This window comes from Entelurus aequoreus, linkage group LG11 (genome assembly GCF_033978785.1).
Source record: "Entelurus aequoreus isolate RoL-2023_Sb linkage group LG11, RoL_Eaeq_v1.1, whole genome shotgun sequence".
Taxonomy (NCBI): Eukaryota; Metazoa; Chordata; class Actinopteri; order Syngnathiformes; family Syngnathidae; genus Entelurus; species Entelurus aequoreus.
Genome location: NC_084741.1, coordinates 67,028,374 through 67,056,102, shown reverse-complemented (window position 1 = coordinate 67,056,102; position 27,729 = coordinate 67,028,374). Strand labels below are relative to the sequence as shown.

Below are 27,729 nucleotides of genomic sequence, written 5' to 3'. Positions count from 1 at the left end.
TTTCTAGTTGTAAACTCTGCAAATGACTTATTTTGCAGTCTGGTACTTTTTTTAATCTTAAAGATAAAACGCTGTAAAAAAAATATGCAGCTAAACTAAAGTGGGGTGCACACATAAAGATATTGAAATTCTTTTAAAAGACTATGCTATTATCTGCTCCGAGAACTAACAAAATGTGTGTTAATAAACAAGTTCCAGGTTTACAACTACACGGGGGTCGGAGCCTGGTTTGTGATTGTCACGTGTAACGACGCCAGCCAATCAGGAAGAAGGCAGAAGAATAACAAACAAAAGCTCGGGGTCGGCAACAGCGCGTCGTGCAAAGTTAGGCGGAGTTTAGTCATAGAGGTTGCCAGTAAGCGGTAGAAATGTGGAAAAAGCGTGTGTTTACATCATGTTTTATCACAATATAAATGTAAATTAGAATATGTTGGAATGTAAGTACAGCCTCAATGGAGTTAGCAGGTAAGCTAACAGCTAGCCTTGCTTCTTCTTCCTTTTGTTTTCCGGCAGTGTGCGGCTCATTACTGCTGTACGTAGGTCAGCCCGGGTACTGCATCTTTAATATGTGTACTCCGCTCGGGATATGCTACAACGGTGAGATAAAATAATGTCAATTTACACAATGCTCAGGAATTAGACAAAGTCCGACTTTTTTTTAAAATTATATGCAGGGACAGTTCTATGGTGGTGGTGGTGGTGGTGGTAGGATCTTCATTTTACCCCACTTCGGTTTCTCCCGGATTCACTTCACTTTTTTAAGAAGTACCTCCAAGGAAATCTGCTTGATCCGGCCCTGGCTCGGGTGTGCCTGTGTTGGTAAAGTAAAAATACAGTTATTGAATGAAGTGAAAGGATGATTATGTGTGATTGTTTTATAAAGCCTTAAAGGGGAACTGCACCTTTTTTTTTTTTCCTTTTTCATTCACAGTCCTTATGTGAGACAAGAACACATATGTATTTCTCTTTTTAATGCATTCTAAATAAACGCTGGCATGAAGTGGCCAACAATCAGTGGAATGCACTCCCAACAGGTGTAAAAGAAAGGGCATCTCTATCCTCCTTTAAAACCGCAATAAAAGAACACCTCCAGGCAACTTCAACCGTAAACTAACAAACTTCCTTTCACATCAAAATAATAATAATCAAATGATAATAATAATCAAATGTAAATAATCAAATGTAGATACTTATTCTTATGCTCTCTGATCTCTATCTCTATGTCCACTACTTGCTGTACATATCCTACCAAGTCAGTCCTACACGGTTCCAATGTCCAATTCTCTGATGATGCAATTGGTGATGACTGAAGTGTTGATATCAACCAAACCTAACCCCCCCCCACACCCCGGATTGTAAATAATGTAAATAATTCAATGTATATACTCTGTGTGATGACTGTATTATGATGATAGTATATATCTGTATCATGAATCAATTTAAGTGGACCCTGATTTAAACAAGTTGAAAAACTTATTCAGGTGTTACCATTTAGTGGTCAATTGTACAGAATATGTACTGCACTGTGCAATCTACTAATAAAAGTTTCAATCAATGTGCCGTCGGGGCCAGCAAGGCCTCTCTGCTGGCCTAACGTAAATCATAATTAAAGATAAAAGTATTTTTTTAAATGTACTTTCCCTAAATATCTAAAAGTATTCATATTCTCTTCATGTCATATTATGCTCCTTCCAGCGCTGTTGTTTTTAGGTTATAGAGTTTTTATCCAATCAGAATTCAGCTAGCTTATGTTGCCATGCTGTACCAAATCTGCCCGGGGCCTTCAGAATCAACAATGTATGTGCACTGTCAGTGAACGGGGACATACAGTGACAGACAGTTGCGATCATAGCCAATCAGATCACGCGTTGTTGTCAGTAAGGCCTTCTAGATGGCCTAAAGCAGATATGTATTGTGATGTTATGAGCTAGGTAACATTAGAACTCCATTACCCAGCATGCCACAGTAGTGAAAAGCATGCGCAGTAGCACCGTTTAGGTTGTTGAAAGTAGCCATGCAGCGGGATGTTTTTGATGAGCACGCTGTGGAGTAAACTTTAAGAACCCTGCCAACACGCCTGCCACGTCTGCATCTTTTATGATTAGACAAGACAACACATATATTTGCAAGGCCATTTTCAAGAAGGATATTTAAAGAGAAACTACATCTTGTGAGATGATGCCGGTCAACCCCGGAAGCTAGCTCAGCTGTCGATGAAATGTGAGTTCAGATATTTTATTTCTTTATTTTTTCACGTTTAAAATTGTTTTTTGCAATTTTAATTTTGACAGTACCACATAAGATATGTTTTATTTGCTGATACGGGTTTATTGATTTTTTTAAATGCGCCAGAAAATAACCCGTTTTGTACAATACCCAGTAGTGCGTAGATGTGTTTCTGTATAGTATTTCTCCAGCAATGATCATGTGGTGACATCAATGATGGTATTTTGAGAGGTAATCATTGAAGTCGGACGTCACTGAAGGCCTAGGTGGGAAACGCACGGCCCGCCACTGCTAACAATAGAGGTAATGGGATGTGTTCTATTCAGCATATAAAGCCCTCTAAAAAAAAACAAAAAAAACCTTCAAATACATTTTATATATATGCTATAAGTACATAAATAATGTAGTAACAGGCACATTTAAGATAACGTAATATTTACTCGATGAGCTGAAATGGTTTTCACTTCACAGGTGTGCTTGAAGCTCTTCAAGAGAATGCCAAGAGTGTGCAAAGCAGTAAGCAGAGCATAGGGTGGCTATTTTGAAGAAACTAGAATACAAAATATGTTTCCAGTTATTTCACCGTTTTTTGTTAAGTACATAACTCCACGTGTTCATTCATAGTTTTGATGCCTTCAGTGACAATCTACAATGTAAATAGTCATGAAGATAAAGAAAACGCATTGAATGAGGAGAAGGTGTGTCCAAACTTTTGGCCTGTACTGTATGTGATGTTGTCTTAAATAAGGATTGTGAATGATTTTAACAAAAAAGTGCAGTTCCCTTCAAAGCCACTACTTACAATTGGTGATGGGTTCTGGCGAGGTCGGCATGGAGTTCTCGACTGAATCAGGTGAAAAAGGAATGTTATTGGATTCTGGTGCCGCGGGGCTGGTGGCTTTCAGAGCAGCCGGCTTGGCTTCTAAGCTGGGGGAGGCCGCAGGTTTCAGATCACCTGGACTGACAGCATTCTTGGGTTCCGGACTGGAGGCTGGACTAGGCTTTGCGTCTGCTGATTTGGGAACATCCAAGTTGATTGACTGATGATCAGGGGTTTTCTTGGTCTCGGGGACTGCTTTGGTTTCAGCTACTGAAATTGGTTTTCCTTCCATAGTTGCTGGTGCCTTGGTCTCCGGGGCAACAGAGATGCTCACAGCCTCTGAGTCAGGGATTTGGTCGGTGTCAGTGTCCAGCGGGAGGGCGGTGTTAAAGCCAACGCCAGAATCACTGGTGTCAAGGTTACCCATGCCAACCTCTTTAGAGGACACCTCCAGACCCTGTGTCCACACAATCAATAGGTCAGAATCAATAATGGCTGACAAAGTACCAAAAAGGGACTTACTTTAATGTCTACCTCAGTGCTCTGAGATTTCTCTGTGTTGTCTGCCTGGGAATGCTTGGAGTCCTCACTGAGCTTAGTGATGTTCTTTACCACCTTTAAAATGAAATCAAAATACATTTTAAGACTTTTTAATACTAAACTTCAATACTTTTAATTATTGTAATATAAAAACATTATTCTTGTTGTATCCTTATAGTAAAGTCCTATCTTTACATCTATATTCTTATAATATTACCTTTGTTTTGTTATAAAAATACATCATTTGAAACGATGACTTTTACAGTAAAAAAAAAATATATACCTGATGTTGTACTTTTACAATACATTTCTCTTAAAATACGACTATTTCTGTAATATTATGATTTGTTTTCCTTTGTTATGGAAATTTTAAAACTTTATTCTCAAAACATTACAACTTTTTCCCTATGACATTCCAACATTATTCCATTACAACAGTGAATGTATTTGTTTGATTGTCAAAATCATATTTTCTATATCTATTCTTGGACCAATCCTGTTTTCCTTATAAGTTAAGTTATTGACAAGCATAACCTTTCCTTTCATTTCTATGCCGGCAATCTGCAACTTTAGTTACCGTTTTTTCCCCAAACACCCTAACACAATAAATTCCACTTGAACTGTATAAGAGACATTTAAGCACGGTTGTCACATCTTATATTCAAATCAGTCTGAAACAGAATGCATTGTGTTTGGATCTAACATTATCCCTAATGCCGTTTTCTTGCACCCTACTGCAAACCAGTTCTAAAAAAACGGTCATAGTAGTATGATTTTTTTTCCTTAGTACATTCCGACATTACAGTATTCCCTTACTACAATAAATGTATCACTTTACTTTGATTGTCTAAATATAATCTTTTTCTATTAAAATAGGAATTAATTTTTTTAATACAATGATTTTTTTCTCTCATAAAAATGCAACTGTCCTTCCCATTCTAAAACCTTATTCTGATAATATCAACACGTTTTTTCATATGACAGTCTAACACTATCCCCGACTCCTGTACATTTATAGTGTTGAAGTATTACAATCCTTTTGTCTTAAAAATACAACTTTATTTTTGTAGTATTAAGATAGTTTTTTCGCTCGTAAAAATGCACCTTTGTTCTTGCAGTTTTTAAACTTTATTCTCATAATATACATACTTTTTTTCCCTTATTTTACATTCTGGCAATTGTCCTTGTACATTTTTAACTTTGTATTGTCAAACATTACAATTGTATTCTCTTAAAAACACAACATTATTTTTGTAATATTATTATTTCCCCTCATAAAAATGCAACTTAGTTTTTTGTTGTTGTAACAATAATACTTAAATAAATTAGTTTTAAATAAATAGAAAATCCAGCTTTATTGTTTGGGTATTATGACATTACTATTGTAACAGTATGACTATTTTTCTCGTAACTTCCCAACATTATTTGTACAAAGTTAAACATTTTTTTCTTCTTGTATTTTTTCTTCTTGTAATTGAATTCCGTAAAGAGAAACGCAACCTTATTGCCGTAACATCACTGCAATATGCTTGGTTTTGTCCTTGTTCCGACCAGAATGAATATATATACTAAAATATAATATACATAAACATGACCAGCGATGTAACTGTCTGCCCAACCTGTCTGAAGGCTTCTCCCTCCTCTTCCTTGCCAGCATTCTGGGCAATCTTCTCCAAGGCGGCGGACCGCTTGGACCTCTTGTTGACTTTGATCAGGCAGGACAGCAGGCAAACCAGCAGGAGGAGGACCAGCAGGCCCAGCAGGGCAATGATGGCCACATAGAGAGACTCCAGCTTGTGCGCTGCACAGAAAGTCAATGATGTAACTGAACTTTCCTTGACTTCTCCACTTTTTTCCAAAATCAGTCCATTCTTACGTTTTAGTTGCAAGTGGATTTTGGACACAGGGTATTCCAAAAGGTCAGTGACTTCGAAAACACCTTTATCGGAGGGCTTGACCTTATCCAAGATGACCTGTGAACCCTCCATGGACAGGCGGTCCTCAAAGCCGAGGTCTGTTTGAGCCTAGAATCAAACCACATGTACTATTTTAATCACAGTGCATATGCTCACTGATACCTATACCTTAGATGCACTCTGTTTAGAGCAGAGGTGTCAAAGTCGTTTTCACTGAGGGCCACATTGCAGTTATGTTTGGCCCCAGAGGGCCGCTTCTAACAGTGAATAGTAGTATTACACAATTTTTTAAATGCATTTTATCAGTTGAATTTTTAATAACTTAAATGTAAAAAAAAAAAATACGGTAAGTTGTAATAATTTCACCCCAAAATTTTGTATGTATTACTCTAAATGGAAAAACAGTACTGCTGTTTTTATGGTTAAAAAAAAGGCAGCTCAATTGCCAGAATTTTACTGTAAAAGTTAAAACAATTTTTTTCCTGTAAATAAAAAAAAATGCAATTTTACAGTAACATTTTGGCACCTGAGCTGCCAGTTTGTTTGTTTGTTTGTTTTTTTACCGCAAATCAACAACTGTAGATTTTTTGGTGTATTACTGTAAATACCAAAACGGCACCACAGTTTATTACAGTAAAAAAAAGTGATGTTTTTTTTCATTTAGAGAAAAATGCTGTAAAAACCATAGTAAATTTCACAATATTACCATGAAATCTATTGCTACTTTCACATTACACAATTTGATGGATAACTTGCTTTGAAATCATTATTGTTAGTATTTATCTCTATTTAAAAATGGTTTGAATGTTTGATACTATATTTTTGCATAGTTAGACAATATTTTAGTTAACATAATTTGCGATTACATGGAGTACATATCTTTTTAAATCCCAAAATAGAAAGAAAGAATACATTTAGTAAGAAAAGTTACAGTACTTTATTGATACATATTATTTCCAGGCTTTCGAGGGCCTTGAGTTTGACACCTGTGGTTTAGAGCCTATCTATTGAGAAACAATATTTTAAAAAATACTTTTTTTTTCCTCCCAAGTATACAAAAACATATGTCTTTATTCTTGAATCGAAAATATTGAAATTCCACAACATTGTGAATTTGCAAACAGCTAAAATTATGCACAAAACAAAATCTGCTACCCAAGAACGTACAACAATTCTTCTCAACGAAGGAAGAGAAATATAACCTGAGAGAAAAATGTAACTTCAAACATTTGTATGCATATGCAACACTTAAAACCTTTAGTATATCAGTATGTGGAACTAAATTATGGAATGGATTAAGTAAAGAAATCAAACAGTGTGCTAATATGATCCATTTTAAGAAACTGTTCAAAGTAAAGATGTTTACAAAGTACAAAGAAAAAGAACCATGATAAACATTCTGAACTTATATCCATCTCACTACTGTATGTGAAATACAACTTACTTCACTAGTTATTATTTATTTATTATTATTTATTTTAAAGTCCCATTAGAGTGGAAAAACAACTTGCTTCTATATCAGGGGTGTCAAATGTACGGCTCGTGAGCCGGATTAGGCCCGCGAACAGGTTTTATCCGGCCCACGGGATGAGTTTGCTAAGTATAAAAATGAGCCGAAATTTTTGAATGAAATAAACTGTTGTTCTAAATGTGTCCACTAGATGTCGCAATAGCAATTCTTTGTATATTTGTAGATTATGCTACATGTGTAAAAAAAAATAAGCCACATGATGTTAGTCCACCAGTCGAGGAAAATGAGCAAACTACATAAATAACATCCTGTAATTTGATTTTGGTATTATTTTTTCATCTTGATACATTGAAAATGAGTTGACTGATGATGAACGTATCACATCATTTATTCAGAAAGTATAAATAACAACAAATAAAGATAGAATACTATTAACCGCAACATTTAAGTGTAAGAAAAAAACTAAACAACAACATTATGATTTGTACATTTTCAAAATGTGCTTGTTCTATTTTTAAACAAAGAAAACAATCTGAACTTGTCTTTATTTTTAAGTTATCGTGCCGTGATTTCACCAGTCTGGCCCACTTGGGAGTAGATTTTTCTCCATGTGACCCCCGATCTAAAATGTGTTTGACACCCCTGCTCTATATTGAAGTTATAATCATATGTATCTGATTAATGCCACCAAATTACTTATAAAGTTTGTGAATAAATAGATAGGATCGAAATACTATCAATCTCACGGAGATTCCCCAGCCATTTTGAGAGATAATGATCCAGCCAGTCACGTCATAGTGTGCTGTAGGAACCGCAGATCCCTTCATCACCAACAATAATGCAAATCATGCAGACTTTGTGAGAGCCAACAACAATTACTTTGGGAAAAAATATGATTCAGAACCGTATATCGTTGATCCTGAATATAAGGATGACCTAAAAGTTTTAGAAGCTCTGCTAAACAAATGCAGCTTGAGTGAAACATTAAGCATAATGTAGCCGTATTGCTACGTGCTAAACAAGAAATCGATCGCTTACTGTACAATGTCTGCTCTTACTTTGATGACGACTGATAGGATGTCCATATGTTCCTGTTTATATGAAGAATTAATCATGATGCACACGAAGGGTTAACAAGGAAAAGTCTAACTGCATACACTGTCTTCGGTTGTGTGTTTATCTCCATCTCCGGGTATAAATTGAATGTCACAGATGAACAACTTCTACATTTATGGCTAAATCCTCCTAATATCCAGATGAGAGGCATAGTATATAATGTAGAATAACTTTGACCACAGTAAAAGCAGCAGAGGGATACTTAGCTGTGTGCTATCAATCCGCCGCTAAAAATAGTTTGTCTGCGTTAGCGCTTATGTAGTGGATTGTCCGAAGCTTAAGCAGGCAACAAAAGTAGTTTAGTACAACAAATTTATTTACCCATTATCAGAAGTGCAGGTTGAATTGAGTTGGTCGTGCAGACAAACCACAAGTTACTCCGGAGCCAACAAGACACACACAAGCCAAAATCACCCCCGAGTTCCGGTCTTCTCCCATTTTTTATATGTCTGTTGTGCGTCATCGTTCCTTATCAAATGCGTCAATGTCTTGTTTTGCTTTTCCTATCTGTTCCATAACAACTCGAATTCTGTAGACAGTCAACACATTCTATAGACAGGTTGGCACGACTTAATATTCACTTTTGTCCCACAACTGGTCCATTCAATGGCACAAAAATACAAGAGTATTGAAAATGAGCGGACATTCTTAAAAGACAAGAAATATAGGTCAAAAGGTCAGAAATTCTACTACACTTATAATAACATCGCTAATATTTGGTTAATAATCAGGTCAAAATATGTATATAGAGTATTGTTGGCGGGTTTTGGATGGTTATTTAGAGGGTTTTGTGGGCGAAAAAAAGAGCCGCCGTTGACTACATTGTTAGTGGACTTTTTATGTATTTATTTACGACTTATAGAATGCAGTAAAAAAAGAAAAACATACGTGAATGATAGACATTAAATGGAGACATCACTCTCTATTTGCGTATTTCCTGTATGACTGATCTGATACTAAGGTCAGAGTGCAATATGTGAATCTCCGGAAATAGCCGAAGGTATTCAAGCGGAATATTCAAAATGGCTGACTGAATTTGTGGCATTTTGTGATGTTTAAACGGTGTTTTTACATACTTTACGGATTGTAAATACGATTGGATATGGTTTAATGGGTACAATGAAACTCTATTAAGCATATAAAGTAAACTTGTTTTTCTACTCTACTGGTACTTTAATGGTAATTTTTATGGAGAAAATTGTGAAAAAATTGAAAACAGGAAGTGAACAAATGTATTAGTAATTGCTATGTAATGGAAAAGGCGTTTTTGAACATGTTAAAAAGAGAAACTGGAAATTGTGATGTATCACGTTGTAATTGTATGCATGTTCGAAATAAACTCAAACCATAGCCAAACTATAACTATACTTAATCACAACTTAATAGTATACGTTTTTTGCTGTAACATTCCAACTTTATTTTTCTTTATTCTCTTAATATTAAATGTGTCTTCTTTTTAAAAATCCAACTTTATAAATTCTTTAGCATTACTTATACTCATAAGCCGTTTTGAATCCCATAAAGCTGTAATTTTCGGAACGTCACATCTTTATTCCCATGTTATAATATGACATTATTCACAGAACAATTTTATTTTTTTCTCGAAATAAAAAAAAAATTCTCATAACTGTTTTTTTTCTCTCATAAAAATATGTCTTTATTCATTACAACTTAATAACTTTACCTTATTATACCACCTCTTAAAAATACTTTGTCCTTGTAATATTCTGAAACATTTTTGTTGTTAAAGCACAATTTTATTCTGGCATTTTATTTTTCTAATATTTTTAATAATTTTTGGGACATGAAGAAACTGTTACAATGACACTTTTCTTATACAAATATGACTTTATGTTTGTAATATTATTTATTATATTATATATTTTATTTATTCTCATAATTTAATGTTGTTTTACATGTCATAAAACTATGATTTTGGGAACATCACATTTTTATCCCCATGTTATAATATGACACTATTCTCACAATATTTACTTTTATTTTCTAAAAAAAAAAAAAGATACAGCTTTATTCTCATAATACATACTCTCATAACTCTTTATTCATCACAACCTAATAGCACACGTTTTTTTGCCGTAACATAATTTTCTTGTTAGATTAATATTTTGTTTTCATGATACAACTTTATTCTTATAACATTCCGAGATGTTTCTCATTAAAGCAATTTTTTTTTACTACGCTTCATTTTCATAATATTATGTTGTTTTTCCTTAATGTTTGGGACATCACGTAACAATGAGACTATTCTTATACAAATATGACTTTATGTTTGTGATATTATAGCATTTATTATATTTATAATATTATGTTGTTTTACATCCCAGAAAACTATAATTTTTGGAACGTCACAATTAATTCCAATGTTGAAATATGACATTATTCTCGCAATATTAACTTGTATTTTTTTTTAGGAAAAATACAACTTTATTCTCATAACATAACAGTTTTTTTCCTCCTATAAAAACATTATTCATCACAACTTAATAGTACACATGTTTTTGCCATAAAATTGTGCCATACTTTTCTTGCTAGAATACTATTGCATTCTCATGTTACCGCCGCTTAAAATACAACATTATTTTTGTAATATTAAATTTTTTTTCTCATTAAAGTACAATTTACATAAAATTATGTTGTTTGTCCCTATAAAACTGTAAATTTTAGGACAATTCCTGCAATATTAAAATACATACTCAAAAACAGGCCTGGGCAATTATTTTGACTCGGGGGGCCAAACTTAGAGAAAAAAATGTGTCTGGGGGCCGGTATTATTTTTAGGAACACTAATACAAAATCTCTTAATAATGTCTGATTGAGTGCTAAAAACATTATGACAGGCCGCCATAAAAACGGAATGGAATTTCAAATTGTTTTACTGAATGAGACACCCAGAATGTACATGAAAATAAAGAATGTGGGATTTACAATATTAACTATGAAGGATAAAACACTGAATATTGACAACATATGAACGTCACATCCCCTCTCCATCCACATATTTTACAATCAATAAAAATGCAACAAACACAGCAAAATATGAATGCCAAGGGTAAAAAAAACTAAACACCTACTATCTGATATATGTGATATATCATTAAGCTTTAGAACTTTGTTGTAAAAATCTCCTTCCGCATCTGTCCCTGACACCCACAATTCAGGCTCTGGAAACACTGTGGAAACGCTCCCCACCCACACTGCTTGGTGCCTCGTCTGAGCTGCTGTGACTTAGATGACCATAGTAACTAATTAGATGACCATAGTAACTAATTAGATGACCATAGTAACAGGTATATCATGCAAAAGCACAGATTCTAACCATTGAAAGACTTAGTATAGTTGAAGACTTACGGTCATTAGAAAACAGCACTGCACATCATAATGGCAGCTACACTTTCCAGCTTAAAGATCTAAAAAAAATTATTTGGGAATGTCCGGCGGGCCAGATTGAAAAGCTTAACGGGCCGCATGTGGCCCCCGGGCCTAAATTTGCCCAGGTCTGCTCAAAAACTATGACTATTAGAAATTATTCTCTCAAACCAATTCAATTGTATTCTCGATTTTAACCAGACTCTTTGTTCTTCTTGCAAAATAATGATTAAAAAAAATCTTTAGTGTTTATATAACACAACATTTTTTATATAAAAGATAATGAAAAAATTAAGAAAATCATATTTACATGTGTAAAATTCCCTTTATCCATGAGTAGGCGAGGCGTGGGGTCTTTGTCAGGTATGTAGTACAATTTCACCAGGGAGCTGTTGAGCATCAGGTTGATCTTCAGTTTTTCCCCTTGAAGCAGGGTCTCAAAGTTCCGGTGCTCTGGGACAAAACATGGCGTACGTGAATCACAGTATGCCGTTATAGACCATCATCGCTTCCTGTAGCCATTACATTACCAAGGGAGGAGTGATTAGCCGACAACACAACAACCGCAGCGTAATGCTACCAATGTGATGTGTCATCACTTTTGCTTTGCACTCACCGATGACGTGGAGACACACTTTCTTCTTAATGACGCCACGAGCGTCCCTGACGGTGTAGCTGCCCTGGTCCGCGCCCGTAGCTGCCTTCAGGATCACATGTTGGTCACTGACGATGATGCGACCCATGTAGCCCTCTATAGCCTTGCCTGTGGTCATCCACAGCACAAGGGCGGGTCTGCAAAAAGAAGATTGATTTGCCCCTGCCTTTTACAGGATCTGGACTAGCATTTATGCAGTAGATCATTAAAAACAGCAGTACTCTTGTCATATACGGTTTTGTAGAGCAGGGGTGTCAAACTCAAATACAGAGTGGGAACAAAATTTAAAACTGAACAAAGTCGCGGGCCAAGGTTGAACAAATTAACCTTTTAATAGGGACCCGAACAAGTTTTGCATTGAATATTGAACAAGCAAGGCTTATATAACTTTATAGTGACATGCAAAATCGAGTTTCAAATAATAATAATAATAATTAAAAAATATCAATGGCATATCAAATGAAATCTAAATAAAAATGTAATGCCTCTTTTCTATTTGCAGCCTTCTGATGTAAATATCAACATTAACTTTTTCCACAGGCTAATAAATTTGAAAATAAAATAACAATGAATAAACCAACCATTCAGGACTTTAAACTGCTCAGTTTGCAACACTGATCTAATCTGTAATGCCCAAGCCAGATACCTGCCATCTTTTCTTGGATGCTAGTTCATTAATGTCGGGGCTCAGGCTTTGAGCTGAGGCAACCTTCATTATCGAACGAAGGTGTTTATCAGTCATTATATCTCGTAGTCTGCCCGGACCACAGTCTTGGGAGCGTGCCTTAAAGGCACTGCCTTTAACGTCCTATACGAGCTGTCGTCACGTCCGCTTTTCATCCATTCTAACAACGGGCCGGGACAGTCTCAAGATATCGGCTGTTTCTGTATGAACACACACGGGAATGCAACGCATACTTGTTCAACAGCGATACAGGTCACACTGAGGGTGCTCGTATAAACAACTTTAACAATGTTAGAAATATACGCCACACTGTAAATCCACACCAAACAAGAATGACAAACACATTTCGGGAGAACATCCGCACCGTAACACAACAGAACAAATACCCAGAACCCTTTGCAGCACCAACTCTTCCGGACGCTACAATATACACCCCCAACTGTGTTTATGTTGTGTTACGTTGCGGATGTTCTCCCGAAATGTGTTTGTCATTCTTGTTTGGTGTGGATTCACAGTGTGGCGTATATTTCTAACAGTGTTAAAGTTGTTTATACGGCCACCCTCAGTGTAACCTGTATCGCTGTTGATCAAGTGTGCGTTGCATTCACTTGTGTGTGCGTACAGAAGCCGCACATATCTTGTAACTGGGCCGGCACGTTGTTAGAAAAGATGAAAAGGGGACGTGACGACAGCTCGTAGAAGACGTTAAAGGCAGTGCCTTTAAGGCACGCCCCCAAGACTGTGGTCCGGGCAGACTACGAGATATAATGACTGATGAACACCTTCGTTCGATAATGAAGGTTGCCTCAGCTCAAAGCCTGAGCCCTGACATTAATGAACTAGCATCCAAGAAAAGATGGCAGGTATCTGGCTTGGGCACATCAGATTAGATCAGTGTGTTGCAAACTGAGCAGTTTAAAGTCCTGATTGGTTGGTTTATTCATTGTTATTTTATCTTCAAATGTATTAGCCTGTGGAAAAAGTTAATGTTGATATTTACCTCAGAGGGCTGCAAATAGAAAAGAGGCATTCAATTTTTATTTAAATTGTATTTGATATGCCATTGATATTTTTTAATTATTATTATTATTATTTGAAACTCGATTTGTATGTCACTATAAAGTTATATAAGCCTTGCTTGTTCGATATTCAATGCAAAACTTGTTTGGGTCCCTATTAAAAGGTTAATTTGTTCAACCTTGGCCCGCGGCTTTGTTCAGTTTTAAATTTTGGCCCACTCTGTATTTGAGTTTGACACCCCTGCCTTAGATCATGTTGGGGGCCAAGAAAAATGTTCTGTGGGCGGCAAGTGGCCCCGAGGCCAGACTTGAGGGCAGCTCTGATGTTCTTGTATTGGTGGTCATGAAATTAAAGGCTTCATTAAGGACAGAGTATCATCATTTAGCAATGCATACCTGGATGTCTGGTTGGCTTCCACAGCGCTGAGTCTGTACTCCAGGCTGATAGGGGCCGTCACCCCCAACAGGGGAATACGGTAGTTTGCCCCGTATTTAACGGTCTGCTCGTTAGCACAATCTAGGAAGTAAAAGCAGAGTGGTTGGCACTTCAGTGAAAGGAAGAAGGAGGAATAATCACAGCGGACAGCGCAGTGTTTGACTCTTCAAAAAGGGAGGAGTGACAGAGGAAGACATCACCAGTCGAGTCTGAGGGGTGGAAAATCTCGACAGATGTGGGAGCATAAAAAAAGGGAACAGACTGTCAAGAAGTGAGGGAACACTGATCCAGAAATGTCGGGGCTAGAATTAGAGGGAAGTAAAGACAGCAGGGAAGAAGGAAGAGTGGGCTGTTGCTTAAAGAGCTGCATAATTACTGGCTGACAGCCTCGCGGAGAAAAGACACACAATCACAACAAACATACACACCTCGTCATCAGCTGGCAACACACCACACACTCCATATGGCAGCGCTTCCACATATTACTGCACTGCGGTCGCCTTTATCCACGCTTGGTTTCAGCCCACTGCTGCCTCCATGCTTGAATTCATTTGCCCCTACACTCTTTTTCCTCTCTTCTTTGATGCTACTTTCACTGATCTAACAATTAGCAGGGGGCTATATGTCTTTGAAAGGTCTCCTATTATGCAAAATGATACACTAATAGTACAATGGTACTATGCGTGTCTAGAGCAGTCAAAATATAAGATATAAAGCAGGCCTGGGCAATTATTTTGACTCTGGGGGGGGCGAAATTTAGAGAAAAAAATGTGTCTGGGGGCATGTATATCTGATTTTTAAGAACATTAATACAAAACTTCACAATAATGTCTGATTGAATGCTTAAAAACGTCATGACAGACAGCCTGAAAAAATAGAATAGAAATTAAAATTGTTTTACTGAATGAGAATGTACATGAAAATAAAGAATGTGGGATTTACAATATTAACTATGAAGAATAAAACACTGAATATTGACAACATATGAACGTCACACCCCCTCTTGATCGACATATTTTACAATCAAGCGAAACGCAACAAAAATGCAACAAACACAGCGAAATATGAATGCGAAGGGTAAAAAAACAAAAACACCTACAATCTGATATATCTGATGTATCACTAAGCTTTAGAACTTTGTTGTAAAAATCTGTGACTTACATTACCATAGTAACTAGTATATCATGCAAAAGCGCAGATTCCAACCATTGAAATACTTCTTATAGTTCAAGACTTACGGTCATTTGAAAACATCACTGCACATCATAATGGCATGAGCTGTAGTTTCCATCTTAAAGATCTAAAAAAATTATTTGGGAATGTCCGGCGGGCCAGATTGAAAAGCTTAACGGGCCGCGTGAGGCCCCCGGGCCTTAATTTGCCCAGGTCCACATATTACTGCACTGCGGTCGCCTTTATCCACGCTTGGTTTCAGCCCACTGCTGCCTCCATGCTTGAATGCATTTGCCCCTTCACTCTTTTTCCTCTCTTCTTTGATGCTACTTTCACTGATCTAGCAATTAGCAGCGGGCTATATGTCTTTGAAAGGTCTCCTTTTATGCAAAATGATACACTAATAGTACAATGGTACTATGCGTGTCTAGAGCAGAGGTGGGTACACTGCAAAAAAGCTGTCAAAATATAAGATGTAAAGCAGGCCTGGGCAATTATTTTGACTCGGGGGGGGCCAAATTTAGAGAAAAAAATGTGTCTGTGGGCCGGTATATCTGATTTTTATGAACACTAACACAAAACCTCACAATAATGTCTGATTGAATGATAAAAACGTCATGACAGACCGCCTTAAAAAAACGGAATAGAAATTAAAATAGTTTTACTGAATGAGAATGTCCATGAAAATAAAGAATGTGGGATTTACAATTTTAAGTATGAACGATAAAACACTGAATATTGACAGCATATGAACGTCACACCCCCTCTCGATCGACATATTTTACAATCAAGCGAAACGCAACAAAAATGCAACAAACACAGCGAAATATGAACACGAAGGGTAAGAAATAAACCCACCTACAATCTGATATATCACTAAAGTTTAGAACATTGTTGTAAAAATCTGTGACTTACATTACCATAGTTACTAGTGTATAATGCAAAAGCCGCAGATTCCAACCATAGAAATACTTTGTATAGTTCAAGACTTACGGTCGTTTGAAAACATCACTGCACATCATAATGGCAGCTACACTTTCCAGCTTAAAGATCTAAAAAAAATTATTTGGGAATGTCCGGCGGGCCAGATTTTATATGGGGGGCCAAAATATCTTATTTGAATAGTTAATTTCTCATTTTAAGATTAGTCAATGATTGAAAATAAGTCAACAGCTCTTAAAGCTAGGGACATTTCTAAAAAAAAAAAGTTTAAATATGGGCAAGTGGCAAATAATTTGCAGTGTAGAGTAGCCAAAAATTGTACTCGAGTAAAAGTACCATTACTTTATAGTTATATGACTCAAGTTGAAGTCAAAAGTAGTCATCTAAATAATTACTTGAGTAAGAGTAAGCAGTAAGTGAAACTAGTACTCGAGCACTGAGTAATTTGTGAGCATTTTTTTGATGGTACTTACCTGCACTACAACAGCAGTTGGAGTGTGTGTGTGTGTGTTCTTGTATTTTCTACCTTTCTTGAGACATCAACAAGGAAAAGTACCGTCCATATGAGGAGGTGTGAACAAGTTAGGACATAAATCATGGTCCCAATACGGAAAACCATTGCATCTAATAGAGAATGTCTCATTTGCACCCCTTGTGGTGAAATCTATCAAAATTAGGGTGGTCCCAAAAAGGAGGGATTTTTCAAATTGACCTTGTGTCGGTTTTAGAAGTGCTCCCCCTCTGGTCAACATATGAAATAACAAGTGTGTGTTAACATTTCAATTGCCAACATATGTAATAACAAGTGTGTGTAATAAATTGAAATGCGCCCCCTTTTGGCCAAAATTAATTTAAAAAAAAAATAAATGTATATAGAGACATACTGTAATAACTTGAAGTAAATAATGAAGATTAAAAACCAATTACAAACAAAAAATTAAAAAAAAACCTAAAAGCTTAACTTTTTTATATTTGCATAGTATGTATATATTATTAATGTTGTAAATACACATCTTTATATATCTAGAAAAGGTGGTCCTAAAGAGTTAGGCATTTTTCGGAGGTCTCAAGAAGGTAACACATACACGAATGTGTGTGTGTGTGCGTGTGTGTGTGTGTGTGTGTGTGTGTGTGTGTGTGTGTGTGTGCGTGAGAGAGGGAGAAGGAAACTACTACAGCACGTACACTGCAAATTATTTGCCACTTGCCAAGATTTAAAAAATTGTATTCCTAGAAATGACCCTAGTTTTTTTTTAAACTTATTTTTAGTCATTGACTTCACAGCATAATCTTAATTTTAGCACGAATAATTATATTGTGTAAATTCTAGTTCAAAAATGTTAAAATTAAGAAAATAACGATTCAAATAAGATATTGCTTAAAGATTCTGCAACATCCCGAGGATGCCTAATTTAAGAATTGCGAGTTGAATACGGCTTCTTTTTAAAATCAAGTATTTCTTTTATTATTAAAATTCCTGCCAATTTCTGGATGTACAAATCTTAATTTAGGATGTTTTATCAAGTAAAATGAACCAGCTGCATGGACAGATAATTTGACTAGTTTTTAGTATTTATTTTCCTAAAATTGTATATTTTATATACTTCCAGCTACCCAGGTAAATGGAACGCAGCACAAAAGCACCTTTAAACTGTCTTAACTGCAGTATCAAGGCTATATTTTGGACAACACACTGCTAATACACTATTGTGGGATCTGACGGAAGCAGATTTTTTCATATATCCATATTTAAGTGTTACTTCTTTATTTTCATAGTCATATTACAAAACAGCTAGTGTTCTTCCAATTGTGCTCTTTTGGTCTGCAAGTACTGTGTGTCGGCCTTGATAGTTTGGTATGCAGGGAGTAGGGATAACTCAGGGAGTAGCCATAACAACGGGAGTGGGAGCGAGGGACAGAGGGAAGAACACAGCACTTCCGTGGGTTTGGGGGGAGAGATCGATCTTAGCTGCGCTAGTGAACGCTTCTGTACAGGATTGGTCTCATTCTATTTCCAATGCTTTGGAAATAAATTACAAAATACCTATTCTGTTTCTGGTGGTCCTTCTAATCAGCTTATTTGTCATCAAAAGAACTTGGGAGTGGCCAGCAACTTAAATTCCCTGGGAGGAAGATCTGCTGGGACGCAACAGATCTCAGAGACTTAAAATGTGTAAAAAAAATTTTTAAAAAGTAAAATAAGATGATAAATTAACACATTGCAAGACTTCAAAGAACCGAGTTAAAGGTCACCCGTACCTCGGACTACAAGTGTGATTTGTGTGGCGTTCTCCGGGTCCTCAGGGTTCTTCACGGTGTACAATCCCTCGTCTCCTTCGCCAACGGAGTCGATGAGCAGGTAGCTGACGTGGGGGTTCATTTTGGCCCTGTTGTTGACCACCAGGCCGTGCCGCATCAAGGTCACCACGGGCGAGCGCGGAGCCGACCTGTTGCGAAACGTCACCTCCAAATTGTGGCTATGCAGGGCGATGTGGAAATCCTCGCCGTGGAACAACGTCTGGGATACCTCAGTGACTGGTTCAAAGCAAAGAAGGAAGTCGTTAATGTAGTTTAGAGCAGTCTATGTACAGCTTGTATAGATGTGTTAGCCACTGAAGATGCGTGCCATAAATAGCTGGCAACACAAGACATAAGGACGGTGCGAGAAGTGATATTTACCTTTGCCAGAGACTGACAGAACTGTGGATAGAAATAATGGATAGAAAAAGACAAAATCGTTATAAGTACATTAGAGTCTGCAAAGCCGACGATATTTTTTTAAAAGAGTTCATAGTAAAAGTAAAGTTTGTAATGTTGAAAAACATAAAAAGAGGTGGCAAGAAAATAAATTTTTTTTTTTTTTTTTACTGTGGAACTGATTTATTATTGTTTGAAAAAATAAGAAGTTACAGTAACTTATGTGTTTAATCGTAAAAACTGTTGTGCTCGCTGGAAAATTTCACAACAAAATACACCCAGGCTGAACTTTAGATAAAACTGTTCCAAAGTCTTGAGCAACTAAATGACATGTGTTCAAGTAAAACATGAAAAAATCCATCCATCCATCCATTTTCTACCGCTTATTCCCTCATGAATAATCTAAATTGTGTGAAAAAGTGTGATTAGTCACATTTTTTAAATTGCCATTGAACGCCCCGAGAATACAATGACCTGGATGATTTAGATCAGGGGTCACCAACCTTTTTGAAACCAAGAGCTACTTCTTGGGTACTGATTAATGCGAAGGGCTACCAGTTTGATACACACTTAAATAAATTGCCAGAAATAGCCAATTTGCTCAATTTACCTTTAACTGTATGTTATTATTAATAATTAATGATATTTACACTTAATTGAACGGTTTAAAAGAGGAGAAAACACGAAAAAAAAAGACAATTAAATTTTGAAACATAGTTTATCTTCAATTTCGACTCTTTAAAATACAAAATTCAACCGAAAAAAAGAAGAGAAAAACTAGCTAATTCGAATCTTTTTGAAAAAATTTAAAAAAGAATTTATGGAACATCATTAGTAATTTTTCCTGATTAAGATTCATTTTAGAATTTTGATGACATGTTTTAAATGGGTTAAAATCCAATCTGCACTTTGTTAGAATATATAACAAATTGGACCAAGCTATATTTCTAACAAAGACAAATCATTATTTCTTCTAGATTTTCCAGAACAAAAATTTTAAAATAAAATCAAAAGATTTTAAAAATAAGATTTAAATTTGATTCTACAGATTTTCTAGATTTGCCAGAATATTTTTTTTTAAATTTTTATCATAATAAGTTTGAAGAAATATTTCACAAATATTCTTCGTCGAAAAAACAGAAGCTAAAATGAAGAATTTAATTAAAATGTATTTATTATTCTTTAAAATAAAAATAAAAAATTTACTTGAACATTGATTTAAATTGTCAGGAAAGAAGAGGAAGGAATTTAAAAGGTAAAAAGGTATATGTGTTTAAAAATCCTAAAATCATTTTTTAAGGTTGTATTTTTTTCTCTAAAATTGTCTTTCTGAAAGTTATGAGAAGCAAAGTAAAAAAAAAAAAGAATTTAAACAAGTGAAGACCAAGTCTTTAAAATATTTTCTTGGATTTTCAAATTCTATTTGAGTTTTGTCTCTCTTAGAATTAAAATGTCGGGCAAAGCGAGACCAGCTTGCTAGTAAATAAATACAATTTAAAAAATAGAGGCAGCTCACTGGTAAGTGCTGCTATTTGAGCTATTTTTAGAACAGGCCAGCGGGCTACTCATCTGGTCCTTACGGGTTACCTGATGCCCGCGGGCACCACGTTGGTGACCCCTGATTTAGATCATCCGTAGGCATGACTGCACTACTTATAATTAGTGCGGTCAAATTATTAATAAAAAATAAAAAAATCAGATTAATCACAGTAATTTTAATTAACTTGAATTGTATATCAAATATTAGCGGGGTACAAAAAATCGATGCACGTCCGAATTGCGACTTATTCATCCCAATTCTAAACCAATTCATATTTTTAAAAAGTGTATTTAAAAAATTCAATAAAAAAGTTTAATTAATTGTCTTTTTGTTTTTGTTTTTACAAAGTTTTACTTTTTTTTTTCCACATTTCTTTACAAAAATAAGTTGGACATATTTTTTTTTAAGAAGAATAAATTTTAAAAATATGTTTTTAGGCCATCTCAATGCAACCAGAAGGAGCTTTTCTAATCTGTAACGTGTTTGGAAAGAGTTTAAATAATACATTTCGAGAATGAGTAACCCAGCAAGGATAGTATGTACATAATGTCAATAGAATAGGATTTGAATAGAGTAGTTTATAAATATCATATGCTAACATGAAAAACATAAAAAGGGGTGGCAAGAAAATAAAGTTGTTGTTTTTTTACTGTGGAAATGAGATATTATTGTTCGAAAAAATAAGGAGTTACAGTGACTTATGTGTTTTATCGTAAAAACTGTTGTGCTCGCTGGAAAATTTCACATCAAAATACACCCAGGCTGAACTTCAGATAAAACTGTTCCAAAGTCTTGAGCAACTAAATGACATGTGTTCAAGTAAAACATGAAAACATTTTCATGAATAATCTAAATTGTGTGAAAAAGTGTGATTAGTCGGATTTTTTAAATTGCCATTGAACGCCCCGAGAATACAATGACCTGGATGATTTAGAACAGGGGTCACCAACGTGGTGCCCGCGGGCACCAGGTAGCCCGTAAGGACCAGATGAGTTCTAAAAATAGCTCAAATAGCAGCACTTACCAGTGAGCTGCCTCTATTTGTTAAATTTTATTTATTTACTAGCAAGCTGGTCTCGCTTTGCCCGACATTTTAATTCTAAGAGAGACAAAACTCAAATAGAATTTGAAAATCCAAGAAAATATTTTAAAGACTTGGTCTTCACTTGTTTAAATAATTTCATTAATTTTTTTACTTTGCTTCTTATAACTTTCAGAAAGACAATTTTAGAGAAAAAATACAACCTTAAAAATGATTTTAGGATTTTTAAACACATATACCTTTTTACCTTTTAAATTCCTTCCTCTTCTTTCCTGACAATTTAGATCAATGTTCAAGTAAATTTATTTTTTTTATTGTAAAAGATAATAAATACATTTTAATTTAATTCTTCATTTTAGCTTCTGTTTTTTTGACGAAGAATATTTGTGAAATATTTCTTCAAACTTATTATGATTAAAATTCAAAAAAAATATTCTGGCAAATCTAGAAAATCTGTAGAATCAAATTTAAATCTTATTTCAAAGTCTTTTGAATTTCTTTTAACATTTTTGTTCTGGAAAATCTAGAAGAAATAATGATTTGTCTTTGTTAGAAATATAGCTTGGTCCAATTTGTTATATATTCTTACAAGTGCAGATTGGATTTTAACCTATTTAAAACATGTCATCAAAATTCTAAAATTAATCTTAATCAGGAAAAATTACTAATGATGTTCCATAAATAATTTTTTTAATTTTTTCAAAAACATTCGAATTAGCTAGTTTTTCTCTTCTTTTTTTCGGTTGAATTTTGAATTTTAAAGAGTCGAAATTGAAGATAAACTATGTTTCAAAATTTAATTGTCATTTTTTTCGTGTTTTCTCCTCTTTTAAACCATTCAATTAAGTGTAAATATCATTAATTATTAATAATAACATAGAGTTAAAGGTAAATTGAGCAAATTGGCTATTTCTGGCAATTTATTTAAGTGTGTATCAAACTGGTAGCCCTTCGCATTAATCAGTACCCAAGAAGTAGCTCTTGCTTTCAAAAAGGTTGGTGACCCCTGATTTAGAACATCCATAGACATGACAGCACTACTTATAATTAGTGCTGTCAAATGATTAATAAAAAATAAAAAGATTAATCACACTTGTGATTTTTAATTAATCATGATTAATCACAGTAATTGCTTGCTACATTTTAATTAACTTTCATTGTATATCAAATATTAGGGGGGAACAAAAAAAATCGATGCACGTCCGAATTGCGACTTATTCATCCCGATTCTAAATCAATTCATATTTTTAAAAAGTGTATTTAAAAAAAAAAAAAAAGTTTAATTGTCTTTTTTGTTTTTGTTTTTACAAGGTTGTACTTTTTTTCCCCCACATTTCTTTACAAAAAAAAGTATATATGTTTTTAGGCCACCTCAATGCAACCAGAAGGAGCTTTTCTAATCTGTAACCCGTTTTGAAAGAGTTTAAATAATACATTGCGAGAATGAGTACCACAGCAAGGATATTATGCACATAATATCAACAGAATAGGATTTGAATAAAGTAGGTTATAAATATCATATGCTAACATGAATAGATGATGGAGTAGAATAAACAGAAAATTAGATTCATTGTGATCCTTTAGTGCAAAAAGAATGTAAAAACGATGAAACCAAACCAAATAAAAGCCCAGTTCAGCATAGTTAGGACGATAATCATAATTTACTTTTTTTTTTACACTTTTATGAAAGATGTGAATGTTTAAATGTTACTTAAAACATTTCCCGCGGTTAATACAAGGTTTTATGATTGCAAAAACAATTTGACACTGGAGCAGATTATTTCTGTTTTATTTTTATTTTGAAATTATTTTCCTTCCCCTACCTGTGGCAAGCAGGAAAGTGAGTGTGACCACACTGGCTGTCCTCATCCTGCTTCTCTTTAGTACCTACAGACAAAACCAGGACAAAATCAAAATCTGCTCTCTTGAATGCGGTGCATCGTACTGACAGCGCTTTGATATATTTTGCCGCCCTTATGTTGCTAAATAAAGTACCCAAAACTTTCAAACATCCCTCAGTGTGAAGCACTGCAGTTGTACACAAAAGATATACGTCTCCTGGGACGACGATGATGATGATGATGCATCCACTAACTGAGACATTGAGACACCAAGCCGCATTGAAAGTGCATGATTACATTTTGCAGCATCCCAAATGAAGGGAAATGGAAAAGAGAGCTCATTTAAAGCCTGAAGCTCAAATATCCTTTCTGAGGCCCTGAGCCTGTCATTTTTCAAATACGGCCATTTACGCTCAAGGGACATTGATTCGGAGTGAAGGGGAAAGGTCAACAACAGGAGCTGTAATATCATTACTTTACGGCGGGCGAGCTGTGATCAAGTGTAACACAAAACCCGATCTTGTATAAAAGTGGTACTTCAAAGTAAAGCACTGTATCGGACCAGAAAATGACTTTAGTAGAAGTTCAAGTTTTAGAATATTACTTGAGTAAAGGTATCTGGCATTTATTGTACTTAAATATCAAAAGTATATAAACAAATACAGGGTCACTTGGGAGCAGAGCCGCCCCTGCTTATACGCAGATCACACACTGTGCGCAGGGCTTTACTTTGCGTGAATAAGCAATGTCTTGAAACAAATGACAGGGCTTCTTATACAAAATTGTACAGCAAATTTGTTACTAGCCCCTTCCTGCTGTGTCACTGATACGAATATAATGGCAATTCTCCTCACACATGTGGCACACAGTGTTAATGCAGGGCTGGTAAGCAAATGTCCTGGGTTTAAATGTGCGCCCGAGAACATGTGTAATAATGTATTTTTTTATTATTTTTATTTTTGCATACAAAAATAATTATTGAACAATTTAGTTACAAAAACTAACTAAAGTGTTAAAAATAGTTTCACATAAATATCAATAAACGCATACCCTTACAGTGGGGAAGGAATTCGGAGGAGAGAGGAAGGGGAGGGGGTCATTTTGCAATGCAAATGCTGAAAATGATGGAAAGTGCCACTCTACAGAGCAATGTACGCTGTGGTCAAAGCTGGAATTGCCACCAAACACATTTTAAAATATCTAACACTCTGCTGCCATCTGGTGGATAAAGTGAACGTCCCAAATTCGTCACGCTCCATGTGTCAGATAAACCGCGACGAATGGTACCATATGAATCCTCTTCCTACTGTACATAACACTGCTTGGGACCCCAATCCACGTTTTTTCACCTCTGACCCAATCTGAATTTGGATATTGGCCGATACCGATACTATTCCATTACGATACCATAGAGGTCAGCGTATCTTATGGTCATTACATTTTCGTTTTATGATCGGGAATTGAGAAACAAACAATTATTGGTTTATTTAAATTTTATTTTGAAATGCAAAAAATACAAGAGTTCTTTTTTTGCGTGTCAAAAAGCAATACCTAAATAACTAGGAAAAAAATGGTTTCATTTTAATTTAATATTTCATACAACAAAAATAAAACTCATCAGTAAAAACAGACCAGATATTTTCTCATATTCCGACACAAAGCAACTCCAGTCAGAATATAAAAAAAACTTGGAGTAACGAAGATGGTTGGTGGAAATGTACCGCAGTAAATGTACTCATTCTATTTATGGAATGTTGTAAATAACAAAGTAAATAAATGTAAACAATTATACTTAAGTACAGTGACAAAGTATTTGTACTTTGTCACTTTACAAGACTGAAATAATACCACAATCTGTCATTAAGAGAACTTTCTGATCCAAAGCATACCACATCATGTGTCAAAGAGTACTCTTGATCCAAAGCATACCACATCATGTGTCAAATAGTACTCTTGATCCAAAGCGTACCACATCATGTGTCAAAGAGTACTCTTGATCCAAAGCATACCACATCATGTGTCAAATAGTACTCTTGATCCAAAGCGTACCACATCATGTGTCAAAGAGTACTCTTGATCCAAAGCATACCACATCATGTGTCAAATAGTACTCTTGATCCAAAGCGTACCACATCATGTGTCAAAGAGTACTCTTGATCCAAAGCATACCACATCATGTGTCAAATAGTACTCTTGATCCAAAGCGTACCACATCATGTGTCAAAGAGTACTCTTGATCCAAAGCATACCACATCATGTGTCAAAGAGTACTCTTGATCCAAAGCATACCACATCATGTGTCAAAGAGTACTCTTGATCCAAAGCATACCACATCATGTGTCAAATAGTACTCTTGATCCAAAGCATACCACATCATGTGTCAAATAGTACTCTTGATCCAAAGCATACCACATCATGTGTCAAATAGTACTCTTGATCCAAAGCATACCACATCATGTGTCAAATAGTACTCTTGATCCAAAGCATACCACATCATGTGTCAAATAGTACTCTTGATCCAAAGCATACCACATCATGTGTCAAAGAGTACTCTTGATCCAAAGCATACCACATCATGTGTCAAATAGTACTCTTGATCCAAAGCGTACCACATCATGTGTCAAAGAGTACTCTTGATCCAAAGCATACCACATCATGTGTCAAAGAGTACTCTTGATCCAAAGCATACCACATCATGTGTCAAATAGTACTCTTGATCCAAAGCGTACCACATCATGTGTCAAAGAGTACTCTTGATCCAAAGCATACCACATCATGTGTCAAATAGTACTCTTGATCCAAAGCGTACCACATCATGTGTCAAAGAGTACTCTTGATCCAAAGCATACCACATCATGTGTCAAATAGTACTCTTGATCCAAAGCATACCACATCATGTGTCAAAGAGTACTCTTGATCCAAAGCATACCACATCATGTGTCAAATAGTACTCTTGATCCAAAGCCTACCACATCATGTGTCAAATAGTACTCTTGATCCAAAGCATACCACATCATGTGTCAAAGAGTACTCTTGATCCAAAGCATACCACATCATGTGTCAAAGAGTACTCTTGATCCAAAGCATACCACATCATGTGTCAAATAGTACTCTTGATCCAAAGCATACCACATCATGTGTCAAATAGTACTCTTGATCCAAAGCATACCACATCATGTGTCAAATAGTACTCTTGATCCAAAGCGTACCACATCATGTGTCAAATAGTACTCTTGATCCAAAGCGTACCACATCATGTGTCAAATAGTACTCTTGATCCAAAGCATACCACATCATGTGTCAAAGAGTACTCTTGATCCAAAGCATACCACATCATGTGTCAAATAGTACTCTTGATCCAAAGCATACCACATCATGTGTCAAATAGTACTCTTGATCCAAAGCATACCACATCATGTGTCAAATAGTACTCTTGATCCAAAGCGTACCACATCATGTGTCAAATAGTACTCTTGATCCAAAGCGTACCACATCATGTGTCAAATAGTACTCTTGATCCAAAGCATACCACATCATGTGTCAAAGAGTACTCTTGATCCAAAGCATACCACATCATGTGTCAAATAGTACTCTTGATCCAAAGCATACCACATCATGTGTCAAATAGTACTCTTGATCCAAAGCATACCACATCATGTGTCAAAGAGTACTCTTGATCCAAAGCATACCACATCATGTGTCAAAGAGTACTCTTCATCCAAAGCATACCACATCATGTGTCAAATAGTACTCTTGATCCAAAGCGTACCACATCATGTGTCAAAGAGTACTCTTGATCCAAAGCATACCACATCATGTGTCAAATAGTACTCTTGATCCAAAGCGTACCACATCATGTGTCAAAGAGTACTCTTGATCCAAAGCGTACCACATCATGTGTCAAAGAGTACTCTTGATCCAAAGCATACCACATCATGTGTCAAAAAGGGTGCTTTTGATCCAAAGCATACCACATCATGTGTCACGGAGTACTCTTGATCCAAAGCATACCACATCATTTGTCCAAAATGTGCTTTTGATCCAAAGCATACCACATCATGTGTCACGGAGTACTCTTGATCCAAAGCATACCACACCACGTGTCACGGAGTACTCTTGATCCAAAGCATACCACATCATTTGTCCAAAATGTGCTTTTGATCCAAAGCATACCACATCATGTGTAAAAGACTACTCTTGATCCAAAGCATACCACATCATGT

The 27,729-nt window shown here is 35.6% G+C and overlaps 1 protein-coding gene across 1 annotated transcript in view; it reads right to left on the bottom strand.

Annotated features, from left to right (window-relative positions):
* Positions 1–314: 314 nt before the first annotated feature.
* si:dkeyp-77h1.4 (uncharacterized) overlaps positions 315–27,729 on the bottom strand; it is a 43,765-nt gene continuing 16,350 nt past the window's right edge. The window contains exons 2-11 of the mRNA XM_062063867.1: positions 23,489–23,552; positions 19,066–19,086; positions 18,646–18,921; positions 14,232–14,352; positions 12,093–12,268; positions 11,787–11,929; positions 5,206–5,610; positions 3,569–3,661; positions 3,029–3,503; positions 315–811 (exon numbers count right to left, since the gene is read on the bottom strand). Of these exons, the coding sequence (XP_061919851.1) occupies positions 759–811; positions 3,029–3,503; positions 3,569–3,661; positions 5,206–5,610; positions 11,787–11,929; positions 12,093–12,268; positions 14,232–14,352; positions 18,646–18,921; positions 19,066–19,086; positions 23,489–23,534 (1,809 nt within the window). The 5' untranslated portion in view covers positions 23,535–23,552 and the 3' untranslated portion in view covers positions 315–758. The remainder of the gene's footprint in view (positions 812–3,028; positions 3,504–3,568; positions 3,662–5,205; positions 5,611–11,786; positions 11,930–12,092; positions 12,269–14,231; positions 14,353–18,645; positions 18,922–19,065; positions 19,087–23,488; positions 23,553–27,729) is intronic.